The sequence below is a fragment of the Megalops cyprinoides genome, chromosome 11, assembly GCF_013368585.1.
Source record: "Megalops cyprinoides isolate fMegCyp1 chromosome 11, fMegCyp1.pri, whole genome shotgun sequence".
NCBI classification, from domain to species: Eukaryota; Metazoa; Chordata; class Actinopteri; order Elopiformes; family Megalopidae; genus Megalops; species Megalops cyprinoides.
In genome coordinates this window covers 23922592-23948717 of record NC_050593.1, presented here as the reverse complement: position 1 = coordinate 23948717, position 26126 = coordinate 23922592, and the positions used below count along the sequence as shown (strand labels likewise).

Genomic DNA, 26126 nt, shown 5'->3' with positions numbered 1-26126 from the left:
AAAGTGGTCTTGTTTTATCAATATTCATAATAGTTATATTAAATAAGAGTTATAAAGTATGTTATAATGTAGGCTGAGGCTGCTAAATTGCAAATATTTTAAGAAATTAATTTGATTATTTATCATTTCTGGAATTTCCTGGAATAATAGCTAGTTTCATACTAGGACATGTTGAAGCACATTAGTTAGGGTTAAATATTCCTCTGTACAAAGCTGTTTAAACGCTCTTATACAGTGCGGCTATATACACAAAACAGAGTTTAAACATTTAAATTCTATGTAGGGCTGGTGTCCCACATCTACATGAAACCGATTCATCATTTTGAACAGTGAACTCTACATGCTGGGCTAAACTCGCCCTGCAAACCAGTTGACTGGTTACATGAAGGCTGAATTTATTTTTGTATATGACTGGTGTGTAAGTGTACACCTCTCTTCTTTCTCTGTCGTTACTTGTTTTTACTTTCTCTCGTTTTGTTTTTCTTCTATACGGGTCATCTGTGCTGGTGTTTACTCTGATAAACGTTTGTCTTCGAACAGTTTGTTTTAGTTTCTTTCCATACATGCTGAAACATCATAGCGGAGGAGCATTTGTTACTTGTGCTTTCGTTTCAAACTTTAATTTGTTGTCTCATCTGTTGCATGGGAAGAGGATGGCATCAAAGAAATGCATGTAGTAGGATATGTGTATCAAGAACTGTTGGTATGTACTGCTAACTTTACATACATATATGCAAAGAGTTTGTCTGCACTGTACAGTTTGTGTTTATCCGTTGTATACACAAATACAACATATTGAATAAAATATTTATACAAAGGTGTACTGTAATGTCAGTAACAAAGTTAATGCAATACAATGTGCAGTATATTATTGCACCAGTCATTTGAGGGGTTAAACTAACAGCGAGGTTGGCTGGTCATAGAAAGCATGAAAAGTCCAAAGTAGAATTTTCCGCGCTCACATTTTGAGTTAATTTATTATCTCCTATCAATCCTTCCCTCCAGGAGAAATTGATATATCATGTGACATTGCAGCAGTACAGCCGACACCTCTTGAAAGCTCTTTACCATCTTTGTAGTTCAGACATTGGTAATATCCCAGCATAGAATAATGAAATAATAAGCGCAGTTCCCCCATTCACAAACATTTGAAGCATATTATTAATCCAACACCAAAAGTGGTAAAATGGGTCTCAGGTGAGGAGAAAATATCTGTTGTACCTAAAGGTCTCCGGACCATTTGTTGCTAGTGGGAAAATTAATGACTGAAAAATAATTTTCAAAATAATTTAAAAAAATACAATTGCTGATTTAACAGTGTACACCTTTGCAAATATGCCCTTTAGAAGTTTTACTCAACTCGTATTTTAGAGTAGATTCCAGTATGATATAGAAGTTTTGCACCGTTTCCATGCAAAGGCTGTGCTCCGCAGCACATTTGTTTTATTATTAAAAAGAAATTTGAAAAGCTAATATATTACACCTGACATGGCTGCAGGGTATAATGTTGGTCAGTTTTCATGAAGCACTTTGGATAATAATGACAGCTGGCCAAATATTTCAAATGGAGATACAGTACATTGCCATTCCGCACAGAGTTACACCATTTCAAAAATAATCTTAACAATAAAACATTTTTTTTTCATTCATTCTTTGCATTTTGTCCATGTACCTGCATCTTACTATGTGTAGCTTTCCAAGAATATGTAAGCATTCCTATATAAACAATTTTCATACATATAGTTGTATTGGAAACATATAGAGTTACAAGGTACTGTGTCTACAAAGGAAAAAAAAATCTGCTTTTGCTTTCACCGTTGTTTTACTTGCATACAACAATATAGTTTTAATAAAGATAATTTGTAACCAGTAAAATGAATGCTGTTATACAAGTGATATGCAGAAATCTGAATGAAGAATTATATCCGAGTTTGGAGTGCTTTTTCTTTCCTGGTTCGCATCCTCTGTTCACTCTGTCATTTCTCCTTCTGTGTGTCCACGGCCTCTTGCAACACAGGACAGTCATTTCATAAGAGTCTTAAAAATGTCCTCTGGGCGTTAGTATTCTGCCCCCACCCAGATTTCACAGGCATTCCCGGTCCACCCTTCCCAGCAGTCACAATTGCCACAGTTGCACACGCCATTTCCTGCAAGAAGAAGAGAGCCGATGAGCTAAGAGGGTCTGTCCATCATCCTGACCCCGTTACAAGGCTTTCACACTTCCCCCTACCCTGTCATCTGGGACGCTGTGACCACCCCCCAAGGCCTTATCGCCCCCACAAGCGATGGTTTGCAACGCATGCTTCATGACAATGTGGCGAGCGGTGTCACCAGAGCAGGGAGCGTGAAAGATGTGGCTTGTCGTCGTTTCTGCAAGCGCTAAAATGAAGTCCTCATCCAGTATGGATCAGCTGAGCCAGAATCAATATAAAACACTTTCATTGTGAAGTATGAGGTTTTGACAGGTAAAGCGGTATGCTGGTTTGTGTACGTGTGTGCATGTTTGTCTCCAGTGTAACATTCTTCCATGAAATATTTACAATTCGGTAGTTTAATTATCTTCATGAGAATGACTGGGCCAGCATACACAAGAAGTAAATCATTTTCCATGTGACACCAATATGGAATATGGCGGATGTGACACCCATTTAAATTGTACTACATAACTAAAATTAAATTTATTCTTGAAAACGATGGCATTGATTAGGTTGTCCCTTCAGGCCTGCTCTAGCTGTTTCTAAAGTGTGCTGCTCAATAGAGGGACATTTCATAGAGGGAAACCTGTTTCTCTGACAGGCATTCCAAAAAAAAAAATATATATATAGAAAGTTATGCATTGAGTAACAGTGCCAGCAGAAACAAGCGTTCAGATACCTGTACAACCTGCCTACATAGCAAAATAATTTACAGCATTACAGCTCAGTATTACTGCATAATTTTAACACAGCATTGTAGACTGCAGCAAGGATTAGAGGAAGACTTTGCTTGATTTTTCATAATCAACTTTTTATTTTTCAGTGTAGTTCCCCTTTAAAGACCAGTATGTTTGTTTTGGGCTATCATTCAGCTTGATGACAGATCTCGGTCTGTGCTCTGGACAGATTCAGCCATGGTGTGTCCTTCCTGTTGATGGTAGAACTGCAGAAAAGACAATGTTATTTTTAACTTTTCATTGAAGGGCCAGTGCTTAGTCAGGACAAGTGTGATGGCTGTCCCCTAATCAGACTGCACTCTCTAAGGGCCTTAGCATGGAGCGCAGAGAGTGGGAGTGTGAGGCAAAGCTCTCTGTTGTGGTGCTCGCAATAGGGGTTAAGTGGTGTGGTCAGCTCCCCAAAGTAGGAGTGAATAGACAATGGATGTTGCTGGATTTAATTAAAATTAAATGGCACTAAAACAAAAAACAACTTGCTTATAAGTAGTGCAATTGTAGTCAAGGCTGGCTCCAGCTTTCTCAAGTGCAATTTTGGTTGGACCGCTCCCCTAGCCTGTTGATGGAGAAGAGAGGGTGCAATATTTAACCCTATAATCATCCCTGTAAACCAGCAACATACTGTACAAACATAGGCAGTAGATATTTTAATGCTTTATTCAGCCTTATTTTAGAATCAACCATTGGATATGTTATGATAGTCATACCATGACAACCATTGTACTCATGCAGGAGAGCTGGTCCATAGTGAATGCAATTCTCAGACACACTCACCAGTCATGCCTGTTTTGCACATTGCAAGTCACCCAGCACACTACACTGAGTAAGGATGAACTGGAGGATGCAAGCACTTTTACTGACATCATCCAAACAACCTGCAGACGCCTGATGAGTTGCACAGTGCCTGGGAGTGGCGACACAACTAGCCCATGCCAACACATGCACCCCTATGCCTGGCAGAACAAAGCAACTTTGATCTTTTTGATGGTATACATACAGCTATAATCTTCCATACTACAGTGAATTTGTTGCAGTTGTTGTAGATTTTAGTTTAATATGTAACTGATCAGAAGTTATGGCACTCTAATGGTTGTTAGGAAGCTGGGTGGTAGCTTGCTTGCAAAATATTTATTTTAATTACTTGTATCTATGATAATTGATTTTTTAAAATTAATTTAAGCTTCAGGCATGTATAGGCCAGTTCTTTTGTTGAGGCAATATAATTAAGAGTTAGTCTATGGAAACTCAAAAGTGCAATAATGAAGGAAATTATGGTCTTATTTATACCAACTGGAGAAGCATTAACTCTTAGAAAATATATTTAGCTGGCTATACGTTTATCAGTCCCTTCCCTCGTGTCAAGCCATTGCTGCCCTAACAATTTGGAAGCCTATAAGGGTAACTAAAACCTGTAATGTTGCAAACTTGTGGAGACGTATTGTAATGTAAGATACGTAATACGATTACTTTTCTGTAACATATAACCTCTCACTTTAGACTGTTAGGGCCTTGCTTAGTTCTTAAACTAATCAGGATATATGCATAATATTGATTACATGGTCATACTGTTAAATTGTTAAGAAAGTCCATATAGCCTTCTTTTTCACCTGAAAACAATCAGGTTCTACAATTTTGTCTAATGAAGAGATGACAAAAAATGGCCCTCTGAAAGGGAGAGGCCTACAAATGTGTAGACTCAGTCCGGAGTGAAGGGTAGGAATACTGGACTTCTGCACTGCTCCATTTCTTACAAAAAAAAACAAACATATTTTTACAGGAAAATACTTGCACTGTGCAATGTTGTAATAATGACTGTTGCATACTTTTACTGTTATATTTGACATTTCTATCAAATTGCAATGATGTAAAAAAAAATCTTTTAAAATGAACATGGTCATCCAAAAATAACCCTCTAGCATGCCTTGTACAGGTTTAACCATTGGTTTAAAAGTTTTTTTGTACCATTTAGCAATATCTTCATTGCAGGGACATTTCCCGGGGAAATGAGGGCAGGAAATGGTCTGGAAGCCCCTCACTCTCTGAAATGGTCCATGACGCCCATGGACCCATCCCTCAGGCCTATAGATGGCAGCTGATGGGAATTTCACTGCACTCTCAGTTGTGATGAAAAACCCTGCCCATCCTCTGCACAGGTCCCAACTATAAAGTATGCTCTGGCTTCACCCTTCACTGCCCACTCCAATGGGAGAACCCTCAGGACATGGTCTCCCATTAATGGTGTTTGTCCCTCTCTGAAGTCACAATGCTAAAACAGAGTGTGGTTCTAATGTCAGAAGTGATGGGAAGATAAAATAATGACACTTACTACAGCCTTCACTCGGTTAAAGAACAAGCTGATTATTCCTATCTGTTGATTAAATAGTGTATTAATGAAGTAGATGTTTTTGACATACGTTCTTGCATATCTTGCATATTCTAAACACGTTTTGATTAGAGGTATTAAAATAATTCATCATAATGACTTTCTAACGCAATGCCTTCATCAAAAATAATTGGTCAACAACTTGATGCAGTCCACATGGCAATTGAGATAATATGGTCTTTCAGCCTTGGATGTGCTAAAAGCTTTTGGATGTGAGACGTGAGCGCAGGGAAACGTTAAATTTGTTTGCTTCGTGCCAAAACCGAGGCGCCTGCTATGCAAGCCTTTCCGTTACTTCCCTGTACCGTGTAACTTGCCTCTGATGTTTGCATGTGAATGATACTGAAAACACACACCACTACCCCTGTGGGGTATAAAGGAAAAAACCTCTGTATGCGATGTAAAGGGTATTAACTTTGTTCTTATTAGTCACGCTTCTTTTGTCCTCCAATGATAAGATGAATGTAGAATGCCAATTTTCCTATTGCCAACAAACTCGTTGGCTCGTGACACTGGAGGTGGATGATGGACTCTTCACGATGTACGTTTTACTATTAAGTACTGGTTTCCTCAGCCCACTATATTTCAACACACACTGCTAACTTTGACAGTAGTAAGACAGCAAAATCATGTAAGGTCATCAACAGAACAAACTATTCGGTTTTTTTTTTATCCTTTTGATGAATCGAACGAACTGGACGTCAACACGAGCGAATGTCATTGCAATCACGCCTATTAGGCAGCCCAGTCAGAGCCAAAACACTTAAATCATTAATGCGCTCATCCAAATGTTGTAGTACAGCGTTTCCCAAACCTCTCCCGGAGGACCACTTGTCCTGCATTTTTTAGATCTCTCCCTGCTCCAACACAGCTGATTCAAATGATCAACTCGTTACAAACTCCTGAAGCTGCTTAATAACAAACTGATCATTTAAATCAGCTGTACTGGAGCAGAGAGAGATCTAAAACATGCAGGACACATGGTCCTCCGGGAGAGGTTTGGGAAACGCTGTTGTAGTAGCCTACTTAAGTCCAAAACTCGAGTCAGACTGAAGCGATGGTTTTCATGACTCGTGACTTGGATTTGAACTGAGATTAAGTAATTTGGGACTTGGATTTGGATTTGCTGTTTCAGTGGGATTTAATTATAATGATTTCAAAATCTGTGATTGTAAAAATGCAAATATTATAAAAATTAAACTATTTAAATTCTAAAATACTGCAGTGAGTCATTCCCAATGGTATCCTACTGATCAACCAATTAGTACGTATTAGCGTCTGTGAAGTGGAATATTGAATCAATGAGGGCAAAGATTTTGAGAGACCGAGAGTAATCAAATTCGCATTTGTATATTATAGTCTTACTATCAAAGAAGGGGTACCTGTAGTGATCTCGACCTGAAATCAGGAACAACTTCAGATTCTGTTCGCTACCTGCCCCGTATGAATCCTGAGAGGTCAGTCAATTTTAATTTAACATGAATTACACGAGTTAGCCAAGCCAGCTAAGGTTACATTAGAAACCCACAATCTTAAAAAAATGTGTCAGTCTTTGTTTATTCACTTACTTATGTTGCAAATGTTCAGCTAGTCTGCTTCCCAGCAAGAGTTGTACCTATAGCGTGCCAGATATATTTTATTTATTTACTTACTTTCACTTACTTACTTACTTATTCAACTTGATAGTTAACCTAGCTAGCTTGATAGATTTCTATCTAGCTACCATTTCAGGTAGTATACCATTTCAAACCGCTGCAAATATTGAATTCCATCAGCATAAAAAGCTGCGCCAGGTAGCCAATTATATCATGCTAGGTAGCTAAATTACACAGAACAAAACGCCATTTTACGACACTGAATTGCAGTTGTAACAATTGTAACAACTGAATTCTAAAGATGTATTATAACGATATCTCTGTCACGATCGCCGTTCAGTCAGCATTAATGTGGAAAGGAATTATAATTTAGGAACTAGAGGAAGTATAACTTGTGATAATGGTCGCTATGTGTGCTAATACCATCTCGCTTACTAGTGTCATTGACGCTGTTAGGAGTAGAACCACGAGCTAGCAAGGTTAGATAAAATGCACCACAGTTAATTTTGAATAGCTAGCTAGGGTAATTTAATCACGTTTGGAATAAAGGAATGACATTGTTCTTTTGCACAGAACATCTGATTATCCAGCATGCAAATCATGTTCAGCAAGTCGGCTAAAAGTATGAATTGTGTAGAGTTTTGAGCTCTACAGCCAGCAGACCTGGTTAGCAAGATAATGTTAATGCAGTGCTATAAAACGTAACCACAATATGTCACAATGGTAAATGCACATTATGTTAATTACGTTCAAACAAAAAAAACCTAGGTTTTTAAAAATGACTTCATTATTTTGTGGAAACACCTTAGTAAATACATTAAATGAATGCAGTGGTGTTGTGTGGGAACGTATTTGCCAAAACAAGCATTTATTTCATCATATAAACGCAGTTTCTTATTTATGTGTTTTCGAAACCAGGTGGGCGTCTTCTGCCAGGGATTTCTGTGAGGATGCATGATAGCAGAGCATACACAAAGAAGCCTAAAGTTATTTTGGGGAGAAATAGGCTTTTATCAAGTAGGATACGTTTGTTTCTGTTTGTTGTTAATTGTATTTATTTTTGCTTCCTGTGTTGATTCAAGTGATTTGTGTATTTCTTGTCAGAAAAATCAAAAGGTGAAACAAAAAATGCTTGTTATTGGGGACATATTTCATCCTCCATTAACAACAAGTTTTGACAAGATTGTTGCCCTTCTCACCCATCAACTAGTTGAGGGTCAGAAACTTGTGGCATTTACATTGCTAGTGTGTATATCCACACATTCAACACACACAAAATCCCCCCCCCCCGAGGTCTCTGGCCTAAGCGTTGCCATTAGTTAAATGTGTGAGTACCTAAATCATGTACTGTGTAAAGGTGCTGCCCCCTACACAATGCTGCCTCTTTCTGTGCCAAAACAGTTATCTCTGTCTGGTGACGACTGTCGAGTCAATTGAAAAGAAATCTGAAGCAATAAAAGTTGGGACAATTGCAGCCATGCTAGTGTTCCTCAGAGGAACATGAGAGGCGGTGACATGGGCACCCCACAGCTGCTGGCTGCTGTGTGTAATTGTCGTGCCTCTCCTCTGCCGAGCTACAAGCTGTTGTGTTGTTAAGCCTGTCGCCGCCCCACTGTTCCCCAGATCCGGGGAGCTCTGCAGTCGCTGTAATTGGCTCAGCCTCACATGTTGACCCGCTGTTCTCAGAGTGCAGATCTGTCAGCCTCGCTAATTTAGCAGAACAAGAGCAACTACTGTATGGGGAGAGTTACAAAACTAACCGAACTGCTGAACTGAAAACTTTTACTGTAGTCCCCGATGAGCTTCTGTTCTTGCGCAACTTTCTGAAAGGAAGGAGTGATTGTCTGGTCGGTCAGTGGAGTCCAGTGCTGGTAAAAGCAAACTTTTGATGAAGACAAGAAAGGTAACTGCAGAAGTCCAGGTGCATTGTGCTTTTGTGTGGGGGGGGGGGGGGGGGGGGAACACATTATCACAACCAGAAACATCGCGCAGTGCAGGGCAGCAGTGTGTCATATTGAGTACCCTTGAGCAAGGGTTTTACCCTGAATTGCTTCAATGTCTTCAGCTGTTTAAGTAAGTAATGGGTAACAAATGTAAGCTACGTACATCTGCCTGGATAACGGTGTCTGCCAGGCAGTGAATAATCCATAACAATGCGCTGTTCCAATTCAGAGAGGCTCTGATACTGAGTTAGGAGTTTCCCACTCTGTGTGTGACACAGGATTTTATGGGTAAATTCTAGAAATGCACTATAGTTTTACTGATCAAATAGTTCAAATTAGAGCCTTTCGGTGCATGAAATTAACCACCAGCCATTGCTAATACTTTTAATTTTCCACATCAGTCATCAATTGAACATGTAATGAGAAATCGCTTGCTTTGGAGAATCCATGAAATTCCTGAATGCAAAATATTTATTTAGTAGCTTTGCTGACAAATGTTTCCATCATTATATTTAAAGAGGGTTGTGTGCATTATTGCCAATTTAGTTAGTAAATAAAAACAAATCATTAGGTTCCCTATCTGTCCACTTACAGAGTCCCTTATTCTTGATTCGATATGAAATGTGATTTTAATAATCCTCATGCATATGATAATGATGGCATATGACAGAAGCATTAATATGCTAATGAGTGACATTTAACATACATGGTTGTTAATCTCCCTTGTTTGTTGTTTTTTCTTGGTTTAAAACAAAGGTTAGCTCTATATGCTGGGCACGTAGTTCAGGCATTCAGAAGTATAATGAAGTCAGAAAGCCTGGAGAATTTTTAATTATAAATATTTCTGGGGTTGTGGGGGTTTGGCTGGATTTAGGAGAATTGAATTGACTGGGATCAGAGGATGTCCTGGAGAATTCTCTCTCTACCCTTGTGCTTTTGCCTTTCTGTGTTTTGAAATCCAGCCAAGGCCATTAAACGAGGGATCAGGGGTGTTTTAACCTGCGTGACTCTGGACCTCTCCGTGATCCTCACACAACACTTTCCAATCCACCGCTCGTGTCCCAGTCACTCGTGTCCCATTTCACAATGTAGGAGACCAGAGACGGGGGCAGAAAGATTGTCTGCTTCAGTAATAACACAGCGTGCATTTGGATCCAAAGCATCTCCCACAGAGAGCCTTGGACGTACATTTCTGTGAAGTACAGTGGAAGTCCAAATCTCAAAAAAAATTAGATAATTTTAGAGGTCTGGTCAAATTCAGAAATATGATATCTTTGATGACAGATGTGTGGGGAATGATATCTATTTGCTCAAAGAAACTCAGGCATTACAGAGCTGCTAGTGTGGCATTTTTGTGGTATTTTTTCACACATCTAAAAATACATTGTTCAAATAGTTCAATTATTTCTACCTAAAATATGTTGCATCATCTGTTTGCTGAGACTTGGACTCTAAGTCTAAGTAGTAGACTCTTTACGTGCAGAAATAGTGAAATTTATATAATGATGGTTTCATCATGTAATTGTATTGTGACTCAGAGTGGCTGATAGAGAAATGTTTTGCGTTCTGCACCAACAAAGTCCTTCTGCAATTTCCCTCTGAATTGATCGAGGAAAATAAAGAAGAAAATAAACTTCTCACTGATATTTGGTTGTGTGCATGTGTACATGCACAAGTTTGTTGAATCAGAACCTGTGTCTGTGCGTGTGTTTGTGTGTGTGTGTGTGTGTGTGTGTGTGTGTGTGGTGGTGTGTGTGTGTGTGTGTGTGTGGGGTCCCCTTGCCTGTGCAGATGAGGCCGTCGTGCTTGTCACACTCCCTGTCGTCGCATTCACAGAACTCTCCAGAAATGTACCACTCCTGGGGTGAGCAGATACACTTCCCACAGTGACAGGAGCCTGGTGGAGAGACAGCACTGCTCGTCATTCAGACACACAAATTGAGCCTTAAGCAAAATGTATGACATCATTCTTTAACCTGAGATAGCATTTTTTTTTTTAACAATTCCTCCAAGTTTTCCTTTCAAGATTGAACAGCGTGTGCATTATTCTGGTAGAAAGACTGCACTCATGGGAGAAGCAATCAGAATAAAATAAATATAGATCTACACCAAGGTGTCAAAGGGTGATATCATGCTTAAATTTTATGTAAGATTAAACACAGTTGGATGACCTCTCACACTAAGTTAAAGAGAGATTCAGGGTTTGCAAAGTTCAATACTATAGTCGTCAATGCTCTGGAATTAAAATTTGCAAGGGAAGCTTCGAGTTCTTACAGGATTTTCACATAATTTCATGATGTTTGATGGCTTTATGCTTACTAAATTATAATACATGTAATAGCAGATGTGTCACAATGAACATCAATCTCATAAAAGATATATAAAGTCCATCTGAGTATGCAACTAAAGGTGGTCTTCATTTACCTTTAAAGGGTTATAGAAATGGTATTCATTATATCATTGTCATGAATGATACAGTCTTGATGAAACAATGTTTTTTTGTTCATCTGCTTGTTTTAAGAAACACTTTACAAACTGAGTGATAAGGGCTTAATGGTATCAAGTCTTTTTTGGTAATGGTGTTGTTTAATATTTTTACCTAATCAGTAATCAGTGCATATTCCCCTGTTGCTGGAAGTTTGTAGACATCCATGAGAAAAAGCCCAGGGGCCTGATTCCCAGTTTAATTGAGATTTGACAAAGGTGATACTTCTGGTGTTGGCCCTCATCTTTATCAAAGCATTGCCTTTATTCTCTGGTTATCTAGATAATACACTTACTACAGCCCAACAGACCATCCACTTTGTTTTATATGCTGTAGCTAAACTGACTTTTGTTTTCTTTACTCTATTCCTTTAAAATAATTGGTTGGACAAGGAAGTCTTAGTGTAAGTAGAGTCTACCCTGTGTACCCTTTGGATAACATTAAGGAAATATTACTGACAAATGAATGCTGACTGTTACCATAAGATAGATATGAAAAAATGTATTGCTTGCTCAATTTCACTTTTAAAAGTTGAGGACAAAGCCCATCTGGGCTTAAATGTGTTTAAGATGCTGCAGTGCACACGTGCATCAATGGGATGCCTAGTTAAAATGAGATAAATTCAGTTCATGTAAGTTTTGATGTTGTAAGCCATTTGTAATCACAAGTAGGGAAACAGGAGACTTAGACTAGACTAGATTATCTAATAATTTTGTGTGCAAAAACAATACCACACAGAATTCTTACTAATTGACAGGCCAACAGACCAAAGTGAATGCAATCATGCATAGAGCTGGCCATCTCTTGGGTTGTTAGATATTTTGAGGACGGGGGGGGCAGCACAGACATTTTTTAAAAGGGTCATGTGCACAGACTGTGACTAAAAGGATTTCCTTTCTCGATGCATCTTTCGCTGGGAGAAAAAGTATGGCGGCCGTATTTGCGGTGCAAATTCTTTTGTTTGTCAAGGGCAGGTGGAGCAGGTGGGGTAAAGAAGGTGTTGGAGCAAATTGTGCAGACAGTCAGCAAATGGAATGCCAAGTGTCTGCCTCATATTCAAGGCTGCCCAGAGGGGAAGGCACAGCCATTCAGCCCTCTGCCGCAACACAAAGGGTTTGAAGTGTAGGCTTTGAAAAGAAGTATAGCTGCTTCTACTTGACTTTGATTTTCCCAGGTGCCACAAGAAAGGCCTCCGAGAGACATCATTCTTGCAGCTCTGTGTGTAATCGAGTAGAGCAACTGAGCACATTCCTCGTCACATGGTTTCCACAGACTTTGATCCGGTGCTGGTGGGTTGATTTAAACATGCGTGCTGCGACTGACTACTGGGCCTGGTCTCTTAATAAATCTCAGCAGCGTGCTTTAGACTTACCATTAAACACATGTACTGTGTCCAGTTGGAACTTCTGTTAAATGGAAGTGTTGACGGCTGCCCACCCAGCCAATGACCCTTATGGGACTGATTAATAAATGTTAAACTAAACACCTACCCTGGGTTTTTATGTTCTCGTTGAACCACTATAGCTGTCTTTCAGTGTAAATGCCTAATAAAAATCAGTGATGTATAGAACATCATTTATCTGTTTTATTTTTATTATTCCTCTGCACCACAGAGGCCTTGTTGTTCATTTTAAAACTGTCTTAAGTGTGCAGTGAAAGTGTGAATCCGGGATAATGGGCACAGTGTGGTGTGTAGTCAAAAGTAATTTCATTACACACACAGACATCACAGCTGTGTCTCTGTACTACACAGCAATTGTACTTATCAGCACCACAGTCCAATCAGAAGAATCACAAAACTGCAGAGGCACACAGTAGGCAGATTATGCAGGATTTGACTGCAAGCAGTGCAATTATTGCAGCAAATATAACATGGTAGCAAATGAAAATAGGCCAATAACAATGTTTGAAGTGGATAAGTCCTATTTATCATGTTTGTGAATATTGACCTGTTGTAGCTCTGGTCATTTTCACATGGCCATATGCCTCAGACTGTTTTGCACCAGTTAAATTACCTTGGCACTATTGTATCTATTTCTGTAGTGAATGACGCTTGTGCAAATAACACTATTTTGTATACAGTTTACAGTTTTTGAGCCACAGAGGTCACACAACCACCACCCTTCTATTTTGTGTATAATTTAAGTGAACACAAGAACAATATAGAAAGAATTTTAATGGTGGCCAGATTACTGGTAGCAAATTGCTTTAAGGTCTGTATATATTTATACAGCAATGCAAGGGTACAGTATATGATTTGCTGCACCAGCATGAGTATAAGTCAGAGCAATGCCAAAAACCTCAACTGTGATTCTTGCTTGTTAGCCTAGCCTGTATTTCTTTAATGGTTTTTGATAAGGTTGATTCAGGTCATCCAAACATTTGCTGTAATTTATGACCATGATTGGACTGTTTGACTGACTGTATTGTGATTCTTCTCAGACATCACAGACAGAGGGTGGTACCTTGAGTGCAAGTAAGGACATGGTGAAAACCAGATTCAAAACCAGTTGTAATAAACGGACTTGCAACAGTGGTGTCCACTCCAGGCCCTGGTAATCCATGCTTTGACAGGCAGCAAAGGTGGACACCTTTTTCATCACTGCGATGACACTATGTGGCATGCAGGATCTTGACCGTTATTGTCATTGTGCTTCGGGGCTGCAGCCGTGGGCGTCTTTTTCCTACCTTTCCCCGAGCAGATGACTCCGTCCGCAGTCTCACACAGGCTTTTGCTCTGTTCGTCGCTCATGTCACAGGTGCGAGGGAACTGGCAGAGCTTCCCGAACCATCCGTCACTGCAGATACAGCGGCCGCAGGAGCAGAAACCATGGCCTGGGGGTGGGGAGAGAGGTAGAGGGGCCTCGTCATTTCCTGCCTCCTCTCTATTTAGGCACATTTTTGCTGTCTGACAAGCAAATAAACTAATGAGCTTGATTCAAGTAAACATAAACGCCTGTTTCAAAGTGTCCCTGGGGTAATTTTTATAACCGAGCAGCACGAGTCTTTCATCAAGCATTGGGGTAAGCCCTGGGGATGAGCAAGTCCTCAAACACCAAACAGCTAGTCCTGCAGCACCCTCCTCACAAAGTTGGCCTCCTCTTATCACAGACTCAGTCCAGGATAACTTTTGTAGTCAATGTGTTCAGATTCTCAGTCTTCCGTCTGACTTGTGCCATCATACAGAGTTAACATATTTTTGCTTGTTTTGTGCGCTTTGTTTAAAGCTGACATCGCCAATCCTGTGTAGATAGTAACATTTATGTGAGCTGAAAGGTAAGGAAATATGATCTTAAGGCTTTGGTGTGCTCCGTTTTGGAGCAGGATACATCTGAATCTGAAAGTGCTATGAGGAAGCAGGCAATGTGTAATAAATTTGGGCAGACACTTTTTCTCAATAGTCATTAGTTCTGGAAAGACACCCCAATGAGTGCAACAGAAATGTCAAACTAACCATGTGCCATTTGTTAAGCCCACAGAAAAAGAAATGTGTTCTCTTTCATAGAAACGGAAATGGACAGAAAAGAAAGCTTGGAAATAATATCTAGCATACATAAGGCATGCATTTCAGGGAAGCCATTTAAACAGGTAATTCAAAACAGCTTGAATGCATCCATTTGACAGGACTGATCAATTCAAAATGTTTATGTACTAGCGCTATTTAGTTGGCACACACAAAGCCCTTTGGAATATCTGCATCTCTTTGTACATTAGGAAGGACTGCCTCGCCAAGGAAACTGCATGAAATATTAATGCCATTTTATTTACAGTAGATTAATTGCAGTTTGCTCGGGGCAGCACACCCCAAACATTAATGCAGTCTTAAATCCGCAAGCTGCCATCTTTTCTTAAAGTAGTGAATACATGGGCAAATCTTTTAGATCACTTCCTGAGCAAGGGGACTGATTTGAATAGAAAATCAGAGCAATGCTCATTGTGAGATAATGAGAGCAGTAAAGTGAAGGAAACTGGAATCAGTGGCCTTTATTCTCCTCACCCACTTAGAGTGGGGACACGTCGACATGAGGTAGTCTGTGACCAACATGGCCACCCACAATCCTGTAAATAAAAAAAATCTGTTGGTATTCTTTTTCTGTGTGGTATGATTTTGGGGTCATTTGTAATGGACTTGTGGAAGAACGAGTTAGAGGTCAGCCATGTCTTGAGCATGAGGTGAGAATGATTCCTGCTAGAGTTCAGACTCCAGGCTGTCTTGAGTATTGCCTTAGTGGGTACCTCGTACCTAGAAGAAGAGTCAATGATTGGATAGAAGCTGATTGGTGCTTTTCAGTGTGATTTCTCCTGATTGTTGTCAATTAAGGCCATATGCCATATGCATGGAAAAAGGAGATGGACACTGAAGAGCATGACCCGTCATTAGACTCTCCACTCTCCGTCTCTCATCCTAACATAACTGGCTCTGATGACACAGACATATTCAAACTCTGACCCCTTCCCACGCTCTCTGTTGAGCATTGTAGCAAGCTGCTGTTGGCTGAACACAAAACATACAGGTTTTATTGTCTCCTTAATTCACAACAGCCTTTGAAATGTTGGTAGCTCCTGTCATTGGATCCTCCCAGGGTAAACAACATTAATACTGTCACCCTTGCAGTCTTTGATCTCAGGAGAGATTTTATTTTAGTGATTCAACACACACACACACACACACACACACACACACACACACACATAAATCACAGCAGTCAACATTAGTAAACAGAATGGCAGAATTGAGCTTCTCCCTTTTCTGGGACAATTCATTATTCTTTTTGTCAAATACAGTATGATGAGAGAATTATCCATCACAGAACAGCATTGATTCTCAGATCCTCTTCATGGGGTTCCTCACAGAAAGTAAAGTGACAGTAAAGACACTTTTTCTTAGTGTAGGCTGAGCTCTGCGACAAAGCTGGCCATCATCTGTTTACAATGACCTGGAGCCCCCAACAATTGGTAAAACAAATTTGCTTTGTCACTCAGATAACGTCAAGGAGATGCACCTATTCTCTCTTCAGCCTCTGTCTCCTGGTGCACTGTGGGAGTTGTAGTGAAAAATATTGTGTATTGTGCCTTGCCCTGCACTCCTGCACGGGTCCAGAAATTGTCATGGTGGCATGAGCCTAACGTACAACTGCTGTTCATGAATAGTTGAGTGAAAAAGGGAAAACAGTATTCTATGGAGGTGAACCAAAATGTGAAGCATAGGTGCTTGGACACAGTACAGCTAATTTGTGGAGGATACATCTAAATGTGATCAAGTAGGAAAAAGACCCTGTCATTCATTCAGGTAAGAACTAAAAAGCCAATATTTATCTATTTGATAATGCATTTGAATACTCTTACATCAGACAAGGAAGTTCATACTTGAATTTAAAAGCTTTTGACTCATATGAAGCAAATGAGTGCATATAGCTTAACTCAGTCAGGTTGAAGAGAGTCTGAAGGGTCAGCATTGAATTGATTCAATGGTAGGCCAGCCCTGTTGAAGTGCATGATGCTTCCTGAGATGATTGTGGTTTGCTTGCAGTGGGTGTTTGTTATGAAGTGCCCGCTGTTTCACCACTATACCAATACAAATAGGTCAACTGCACTGAGGCACGGCAAAGCAGAACTCATCCTATGGAAATGGACATAATTCATAATTCATTGGGCACCAGGCACCGGGTTTCTGCAGAAGGGAGGCGCAGACGGAGGAGCTGTTCGCATGGCTGCTTCAATCAGCCAGCCTGTAAGAGTTTAATTGCTTTGGAGGAGCAGCAACATCGCCTGTTCAATTAAAGTGCACCTGGGATTCCCATTATATAGGCAGTGTGACCCTGGCAGCGGTTAGGGCCTGCTTTAGAGAACCTCTGTATGTTAGCATGTTAACAGTGTAACGCATGTGTGTGTGTGTGTGTGCGAGGTGTGTGAGTATATGCATATGTGTGCATATTCTTGGGTGTGTGTGGGAGGGGTGTGTGTATATCTGTATGTGTGTATTTGTACAGTCCTGTGTTTTTAGTTTTGTGTGCATGTGTGTGTCTCCCACCTAACACTGCTGTGTGTTATCATGAAACAGCTTTGTGAAACATGCCCAGTAATATATCTCAGACTAACTGTATGGCTGCTCAGTTTTCATCAATGGCCACATACCTGACTGAGCTTTTCCCTACTCCCACCGAGTCTAGCAGTAATTCAGAAAAAAGAAAACTGCACACCCACTAAACACAAGTATTTTAGCACCCTCTCAATGTGGATGAACATGTTCGGTAATTATTCAATGTAATTATGCATTTAATAGGTTGCACAGCAACAAACAAAGCAAAGAGGCCCTTCAGTTCTACAGCCTGTCTGGGAAAACACCATCAACCACAGGACCCAATCAGCTTGCACACAGCCCTCTGCAGATGGCTTGGAAGATACCAGTAAAGCTCCAGTCCATATGCATCTATGTGCGCTCATGTTTCTTGCACACACTTATGTTATTTATTTTAGTTAATTTCAATAACTTCGTGTTGAGAAAGGCCCAACTGAAAATCTAATTTGCGGAAGCAGTCATAAGATTGTCGTGTTTTTAAATCTGCTGAAGGAGGCTTCTCTGATCGAAAGAACGCGGAGAGCAGCCGGTCGTTTAAAACAACCCCTTTTATCAGTCCTTGCCTCGCCTGGCGCTGGCTGGCAATTAGATTACATTAAGTTTTTATTCCGCCGTGACGTTCGCCCTTTTTCCCTCTCCTGTAAACAGATTTGCGACCGGCCCGGGAGTGAGATGAATCAGAGTTAAGGAGAGAGGAGCTGGAGAGAGACAGCCATCTGAATCAACAGAGCAGGGACAGACGGCAGTGCTGAAGGGCACCTGAAGCTGCTCTCTGCATAGCCGTCGTTACCCCACCTTACAGCTCTCCTTTAATGCGATTGGCGCTCCGCCGTGGAATTCTCATTTAAAAAGATCGCAAACTCCACGTTACAGTTCTCACCAAGCGCGATTTGCTCTCGAAATTAATGTGGAGTTCTGATATTTGAAGTGTTCTTGGAGAAATGTTCATTTGAAAATGACCCCCAGGGGAAGTCTTTAGTTGTACGCTCCAAGCTTGCACCAGGTCAGAATCCCTAACAACTTGTAATTTATAAATACTCAGTGCATCTAGTCTTCTCTGGTTGTGAACCATCCGTAGGTGTATTTTATCGCAGTAAGACCTATGCCATGCTGAAGGAGGGGGGGGGGGCTGTGGGGGAGCCACATACATATTTAAATTTCATTTCCCATCTGGGGGGCATCAGAGCTGGCAGTGCCCAGACGGGGCACGTCCCTGAGCATCTCCGACAGGCGTCTCTGGCACTGTCACCCCGCAGTACCGCACAATGAACTCCTGTAATGCACTGCGATTAATATTTCATCCCCTCCAGGAAGGGCTGCTGTAGGATGCTGCATTGCACCACAGTAAAATGGCCCAAACCGCCGAAACACGTCTCCACAACAGACCTTGTGCTGAGGGGGGTGAACTAAGATGTGGCTGTTTCATTGGGTGCTAAAAAAATGCAGGAATTTTTTTTTTCTTTTTTTGCAGAATGGTAATATCATTTCGTGCAGGTCCACATTTTCACATGTGGGTTTGCTGTGTGGGAGTTGTCAATAAAAGTTCCATCCAACAGAATTGCTGGTCAAGCAGTTCTACTCTCTCTGTAAGCCTGTGGAGTCATTGTGTACATCCACGCCGTCTCCCATGTTATTGTCAAGCTTCTAGAATGTCACTAACAAAAGCTGTATCATCCATAACCACTTAGCGTTCCCCTTCAGTGCCTCATACAGGTCTTTAAAGGCCACCAGGGGCTATTACAGGAATTTTTAGTTTATCTAACAGTTTTCTTTTTTTTTGCATTTTACACTTTCTGGGGAAAAACATTTCAATCAATATTTGTAAATGCATCCTTGAGAAGAACACGTCAAGCCTGGCTGTTACAGCAGATTTATACATGCATGGTACATTCCACCAAAAACTCCCCCAGAAGTTTCCTAGAACAGTTTTATTTCCATGCAGGAAGGTCAGAATCTGTCGGGGAAAAAAACACAGGTCTTAAAAACTTTTCGATTGTACTTGACCTTGATAAAGAAAAGGGGCTTTTTTCGCCCGCTGCTAGCAAATTATAAGCAGCACAGATAAAACGATGGCAGGGGAAAGAGGGAGTTAACGAGCTCTGAAACAGGCCACAGCAAAGTGACACTTTAGATTTGCAGCTTTAACTGACAACAGGATATGTTTACAGCTGGAGGGTGAAGATGATAACAGCGGTGGAATGGACGAACAACAATGGAGCATTATTTAGTTATCTGCTGGGCCTGTGAGGGAAAAGCCATGTTAACTGTGATTAGAGCCATCTGCCCTCAGGCCCTGACCGGAGCTGCATTAGCACCTGCCACATCCGCTTCTGCTGCCCCGTGGGAAATGGCCAGTGAAAGGCATGCTTTGCATCGGCTCTGGGTGCCCCTGAATTTGGAGGTGTGATCTAATGCAGGCACAGCGGCTGTTCCCACAGTCTGGAGCGACCAGACAGCGCCATGAAGCTACCTCTGCCCTTCAGGTTTCATCGCTCAGCGAATTAAACTTTGCCCCCCGGTCAATGCCAAACAATAACAACATCAAAAACATGAACAATAATAGCACAGGTATTTTTGTGTATATGCAGGGACCTTTCTTCCTACAAAAATAAGGGGCTGATTTCATTTGGTAAATATCTGTTTTTATTGCATTTCATACACTGCATATGAGAGTGCTTTCTCTGTATTGTTAACATTTGATGAAAATATCCATCACAACCAGTTACCAAAATCACTGACCACAAAATGCTAGCTCAAAAATATTTTAAAAGCAGCCTGTGTCAAGCTGTCAAAACAAATTTGTAATATGATATATGTGTAACTGAAGTTGAAATATTCTAATAATACTGAAAGTATGGCATTTTACAATATAGCAAAATGTAGGAACCATTCATACAAAACATAATTAAACATATTATGGCTCAGAGGCCCTGGTTTCAAAAGAGGCTTGTCAAAGTTTAACCCTCACAGATTGATGTTGCCAGGGCGTCAAGAAATATGACCACCTTAGCAACCAATCTGAAAATCCATGATGTGCAAGCATTAAACAAAATAAATCAAGAAGATGTGTAGGCTTCTTTTTTAATCCAATGCAGAGAAAATGCTCTCACTCAGAGTGGCTCGGAAGCCTTAAGTGGAAGGGCTCGAAAAGCAATAGTCAGTTGAGTTGAATGTTGCTTATATAATGTGGGCAGATGTTCTATAGCAAAACAAGACACCTGCTGGCTTTGAAATGTCACACTGCTGCTGGTGTGTTAGATAAGGTAGCTAGTTAAAAACATCTTTATGTTTCAACAGAAATTAATGATATTTACCGTGACCTGAAACTTTGTATTTTTGCCACAGAATTTTTTTTTTTTAAATGCTTGCCCAGTTCTTATTCCAAATGATTTTAAAATGGCACGAGGATCATTTAGACAAATATTTAGAAAACTGTAAAAATAAATAAATAAATAAATAAAATGGCTTTTCATAAAAAAAGTTTACATCAATCCTGAATGTAAGAAACAAAAAGCAGATGGTGTATATGGAGCAGTACCATTCAGTTCAGTACTTCCAAGTACTTATTTCTTAGCTGAGTTATAACTCAACTATAATTTTATTTCCAAAATACAGTACATTATAATATTTGATATTTGGGTAGGAAGCTAGTTAAAAATTACAAGACGAGCATTATTGTGATGACCGTGATTGAAATGATCTCTTGTAGAATCAATTTTGTGCCCGATTTCTACAATTTTTTGACACCCCCACTTTTTTTTTTACGAAATATGATATCCACATGTTAACATTTACATGAATGTATCATTCTGGGGATATTTTGCATTAATATGGCTGGCTACAGACAGAAATCATAGAACTGTATACATCTGCAGACAGTATTAATTATGTTGTGACAAGTTGCTTCTGTGCCTCATACAGAACTGACAAACACATCTACAACAGGTACAAAAAATCTCTGGGTGTAATGAAAATGGATGTGAATTGTAATGTATGGTTGATGTCTGTAAAAAAACAGTGGTTGTATCCTAACCCAAAGTATATTGCAGAACATTTCAATACTGGTAGCTTGTCAGGCTCAGTAAACACAAAGCCAATCCAAATTAATCAATTCAAGAACATTTTTGTAACATTTCCAAATCACTAGAGTGAATTATTAGGTTAAAGTCACTAAATTTTGAAACATGAAATTTGTCTTAAGGTTAATTGAATGTCACCCTCAGGGGTGTTTTGCAGACTGTTGGACACGTAAACAGCCTGTCAGAAGAAACAAAGTGTGCAGCCAAAGTCGAAAACAAATCTAAATGAAAAATATGGAACACAGACCCCCTGTTCATATGTTACATATAAATAATTTAAAAGTATAGGGATGTGGCCCTATTTAATGAGCTTTTTGTGAGGTGAGGCAGACAGGTATAGTCAGGGATTCCATCACATGTTTGTTGTGGAATTTTATAAACCATTTAAGCACCTAATGTCATTATTTGTGCATAGTTAGCAGCCCTACACCAGCAGTAACTGACACAGCAAGAATTATAATCATGTGTGATTATTTATTTGATTATTATTAATTTGCCCTGCTGTCTTGCAGTGTCTTGTGACAAAAGTATTGCACACAGAATGCACACAAAACCCCAAATGAAGTAATTGAGTTGACTAAGGTTGTTTTCTGGCTTTGCTAAACTCCAGGACACCGCCTGAAGACATGCCTGCAAGCTCCTTCTTTCATTTCACAAAATTGATTGTGTGCTTAATTTTACTTAATGACCTAATTTGCTTGCTTGAATCTACCAGTGCCTTATTTAGGCACCCATTTTCCTGAGTACATAAAACGTTTGAAAATAGGGCCCTTGTGTTTAAAATTCATGCCTAAAATGGCTGCTGCCTTAAGGCTAAGTATAGGCTCAGAGTTTTTCTCAGAATAACAGGTTCTCAATTAAACCACCTGCAGCTAGCTCTTCCCATTTCCTTCTAACTGCTAAGAAGACAAGAAGTGCAAGAAATGTCATAATTGAAATCCAGTTGCTAAATTGCTGAAGATTTAAGTTTTCCATTGATTTGTGCTGAAATGCTGAAATTAAGAGCATGAACTTCTCAAATGTAATATAGAACATTTTAAGGTCCAAGATTCAGATGTTCAATTCGGAGCACACTTGGATGTTAGAGAGCAAATGGGATCAAATTGTATTAATGCCTCTAATCAAATTCTCAAATTCCAGTGTGTATTTTTAGACTGCTTTCATTCCAGAATGTTCTGAATCAATCTCTTGCGCACATGGTCTGAGGGGTGGCATGAACTGTGACTAAACCTTAGGCCCTGGCTAATTCTGCAGCTGCATTGATTGACTCTGTCTGTCTCCTGTGACCACCAGGGAATCGTTAATCGCAGCTCTCTTTGTGGAACCACTCTTTTAGTTTTCAGTGAAACAAAAAGCTCCATTGTTCACGGGAGACACATTGACATGGTTGGTTATTATCTTTTCACATTGCTCAGGTCTATAGCTTTTTTTTTCCAGTAATCAATACTCGGCACCGCCACAGATTGAAGTGTTTGCGGTGACATTTGCATGTTGCTCTGTTGCCATGGGTGAGAAATTGGAGTGAATTACAAACCCTGAGGGGTGTCAGTCAAAATCATAGCTTCTCAGCTTGTGAAGGGAGATCAAGGTCCGATTCCTCAAGCCCAGGACCACTGTTCAGCTTAGTGATAGCTGCAACAGAAATATGAAGTCTCTACTCAGCCACCTAGCCAGTGGTCTGTCCAGTGGTTTGGACTCTGTGTTTCATTACACCCTACAGAAGCTGAGGAAAAAGATGAGTTGAGCCCTTAGACTGAAACCCCTCTACCAGTAGGGCTTAATTTCCATACTTGGTTGAGTTTCCCCAATAAATGCAAGGGTTTGGCTAAAAGGTTTTCCATACGCTTGATGCCTTCTAGCACGTTAATTCCCTGTGAGTCATCAGCTGAAATCATGTGAAAAATGAACAAGAAGTTTAACACACAAACTTGCAACTTCCAGTATCTCACCACCTACAATTCATAGGTGATACAAAATACTGTTAAGTTGGAATTTCTGGCAGGTATTATGCGATATGCATGGTATAAAGACATATGTTGTGCATATGTTCAATACTGGTATATGCTGAATGAAAAGTAATGACTTATTGAGATATAACTGTTTTGTTTCCTTCTTTTACAGTGTAAGATATTCTGCTGGGTGTATGTATTTTTCTCCCTGCTTCTGAAAGTAGTATGTAGCTGTTGCAGTCATCTATAAATTATATCAAAATACTACAACATTTCATTACCTCTCTGCGTTCTTGATCAGCTTCAAAAACATCATAATTTACTCCTGGCTGTACATCTAAATTCATTAATTCACATGCTATAATGATAGTCTTGTCAACTTTGGTGGCAGCAGCTTGCTCATGGGTGTCCACTCTGATAATTTATTTTAACACAAGAAGTATTTGACTGTGTCAGATATACGTCAGTTTGCTAGGCCCTTAAATCGACCTGTGAAGGTTTTTCCTCAAAGCATTTTGTTGACTAAACAGTCATTGAAAGTTTAAACAAGACCATCTCTGAACTAAAAAATCTTTGTGAGCAAACTGGATGTTGTCTTAAAGTAGACAGTTTAGTAAGTTTTGCCTCTGTTGCTCAAATCTGAGCAAGTTTAAATTGGATGGAAAAAACCTTAGCGTCTCACACCCTGTGTGAACACCTCTGCAGGTTGACATAGTGGGAAAGCCAGCGTAAGTTAGCAGGGTTTTCTGTCCTACATCTGTCTGACACAGTGCTACAACACAAGCAGTGTTGAGTGTGTGTGAGTGTGTGTGTGTGTGTGTGTGTGTGTGTGTGTGTGTGTGTGTGTGTGTGTGTGTGCGTGCGTGCGTGCGTGCATGCACATGCATGTGCAGGTGCACATGCAGTCATGTCCAGTTGTGTGCAAATATGTGATCATTTGTGTTTTCCATGTGTGTGTTTTGATTCTACAATGGTGTGTGCACATGTTGATCCATGCATGTAGTTTGCGTGCGTGCATGTGTGCATGTCTGTTTCGTGTGTATGATTATGCTGGTGCACCTGTGTGTGCGCAAGTGTGGAGGTGGGCACTACTTACCCCCGCAGATCTCCCCATCCAGGTCCTCACACTGCCGGTCGTCACACTCGCAGTTCTTCCCATGAACTCGCTTGTCCCCTGGAGGGTGGCAGGTGCATTGGCCACATTCGCACAGTCCTGTAACACACGGACACACACACGCGCCCCGTCACTGTATCTGTACCGCCCTTAAACACACACACGCACAAAGAACAAATCCCTGTGCTTTCCCCCAGCAGTCTGTCATTCTCAGACACAGAGCTTTTCTGCACGTTGCTTATACCCCACTCCTCCTGCCAATAATTGAAACTGAAGAGAGCTGAGTGAGACCATAACATGCTTTTACCTCCTGGTAATGCACACCATCTCCAGAACACTACAAGAGACCAGAGCCTGAATGCAGGCTCAGGTCACGTAAGGCTCATTATTGACAGATATCCAGCTCTCTCTTTACCTGAGCCTAGTCTATTTTGTTATTCATTGCATTATCCCAAATCCCCCTTTTTAACAAATAAAAATGTCACAATTCATCATTATGTATTCAACAATTTACACCTATGTAGTGTGAAGAGAGTATAAGAGAGTATAAACAAGATAGACATATCTGATGGCAACAGGTCTTGCCCAGGTTATGGAGAAATCTAAAATGAGTATGTAGAGGAAGAAGCTAGTGTTTAGAATAGTCCTCACCCCCAATGGGTTATAAATTTAGTTAGCCCAAAGTCATTGTCACATAGGATCAGAAAATGGGTGTTCTGTAATAAGTAAGATTGATGTGAAGCCCATTCCGTGTGTTTGTCATTTGAAGATGAAATCACATGGGAATCGGAGCTTTGCAGAGGCACAATGTGTGCTGTTATTTATATACAACATGTTCAGTCAAATAAACGGCTCATTTCCAGACCTTATTAATTACGCACGGAACTTTAGATAAACACTCTGAGGCAATTTTCAATCACACAGTTGGCTTTTAAAGTTTGAAATAAATGAATACATATTCAGAGGGCCTGCGTGGCGACTCCAGTAATTACAAAGTGCTGTCCTTCACAGGCAAGGCGACAATGCGCGTACACTTGAGAGGCTTGCTCTCCTGCTTCCACATCAAAGCAATCGCTCTCATTGGTCCAGGGCTCAGACTTGTGATGCTAATTAGAGCCTTTCACAATGCTGTGAAGAAAGTCCTCCTGTAGTATTGATGTTGTTTTATTTTCTGCCCATTAGGGTCACCATGGTAACCTTACTGACATTTCTGCCTGGCTTATCACAGAAAATGGATTCTAATAAGTTGAAATTTTGTTTTAAGCACTATTTGCATGGGACTAGTACCATCAAATATGTCTGATCTTCTATTAAATTATTTTAATCTCATAATTATGGGGAACCCTGATTTTAATCCCATGAGATTCAACCATGTCACTGATTTTTCCTAAGGAACCTCAGCAATTATTCTGGAATAAATCTCTCTCGTCAAAGTCAGATGTGCTGTGTTATTAGTAGTCCTGTGAAAACTGACATCCCTAAGTTTTGAGCAAATACACAGCTTTACCTGATCAGAGAAGTATCAGAGTAATGTAGGCAGATGCTCACAGGGAGATACTGTTTTGGCATG

At 40.2% G+C, this 26126-nt stretch overlaps 1 protein-coding gene across 2 annotated transcripts in view; it reads right to left on the bottom strand.

Moving 5' to 3' along the window:
• Positions 1-1818: 1818 nt before the first annotated feature.
• Positions 1819-26126, bottom strand: part of itgbl1 (integrin, beta-like 1) — a 64986-nt gene continuing 40678 nt past the window's right edge. For both annotated transcript variants that reach the window (XM_036541375.1, XM_036541376.1), the window contains exons 8-11: positions 24539-24655; positions 14024-14170; positions 10634-10747; positions 1819-2147 (exon numbers count right to left, since the gene is read on the bottom strand). In XM_036541375.1, coding sequence (XP_036397268.1) covers positions 2059-2147; positions 10634-10747; positions 14024-14170; positions 24539-24655 — 467 coding nt within the window. In that variant the 3' untranslated portion in view covers positions 1819-2058. The remainder of the gene's footprint in view (positions 2148-10633; positions 10748-14023; positions 14171-24538; positions 24656-26126) is intronic.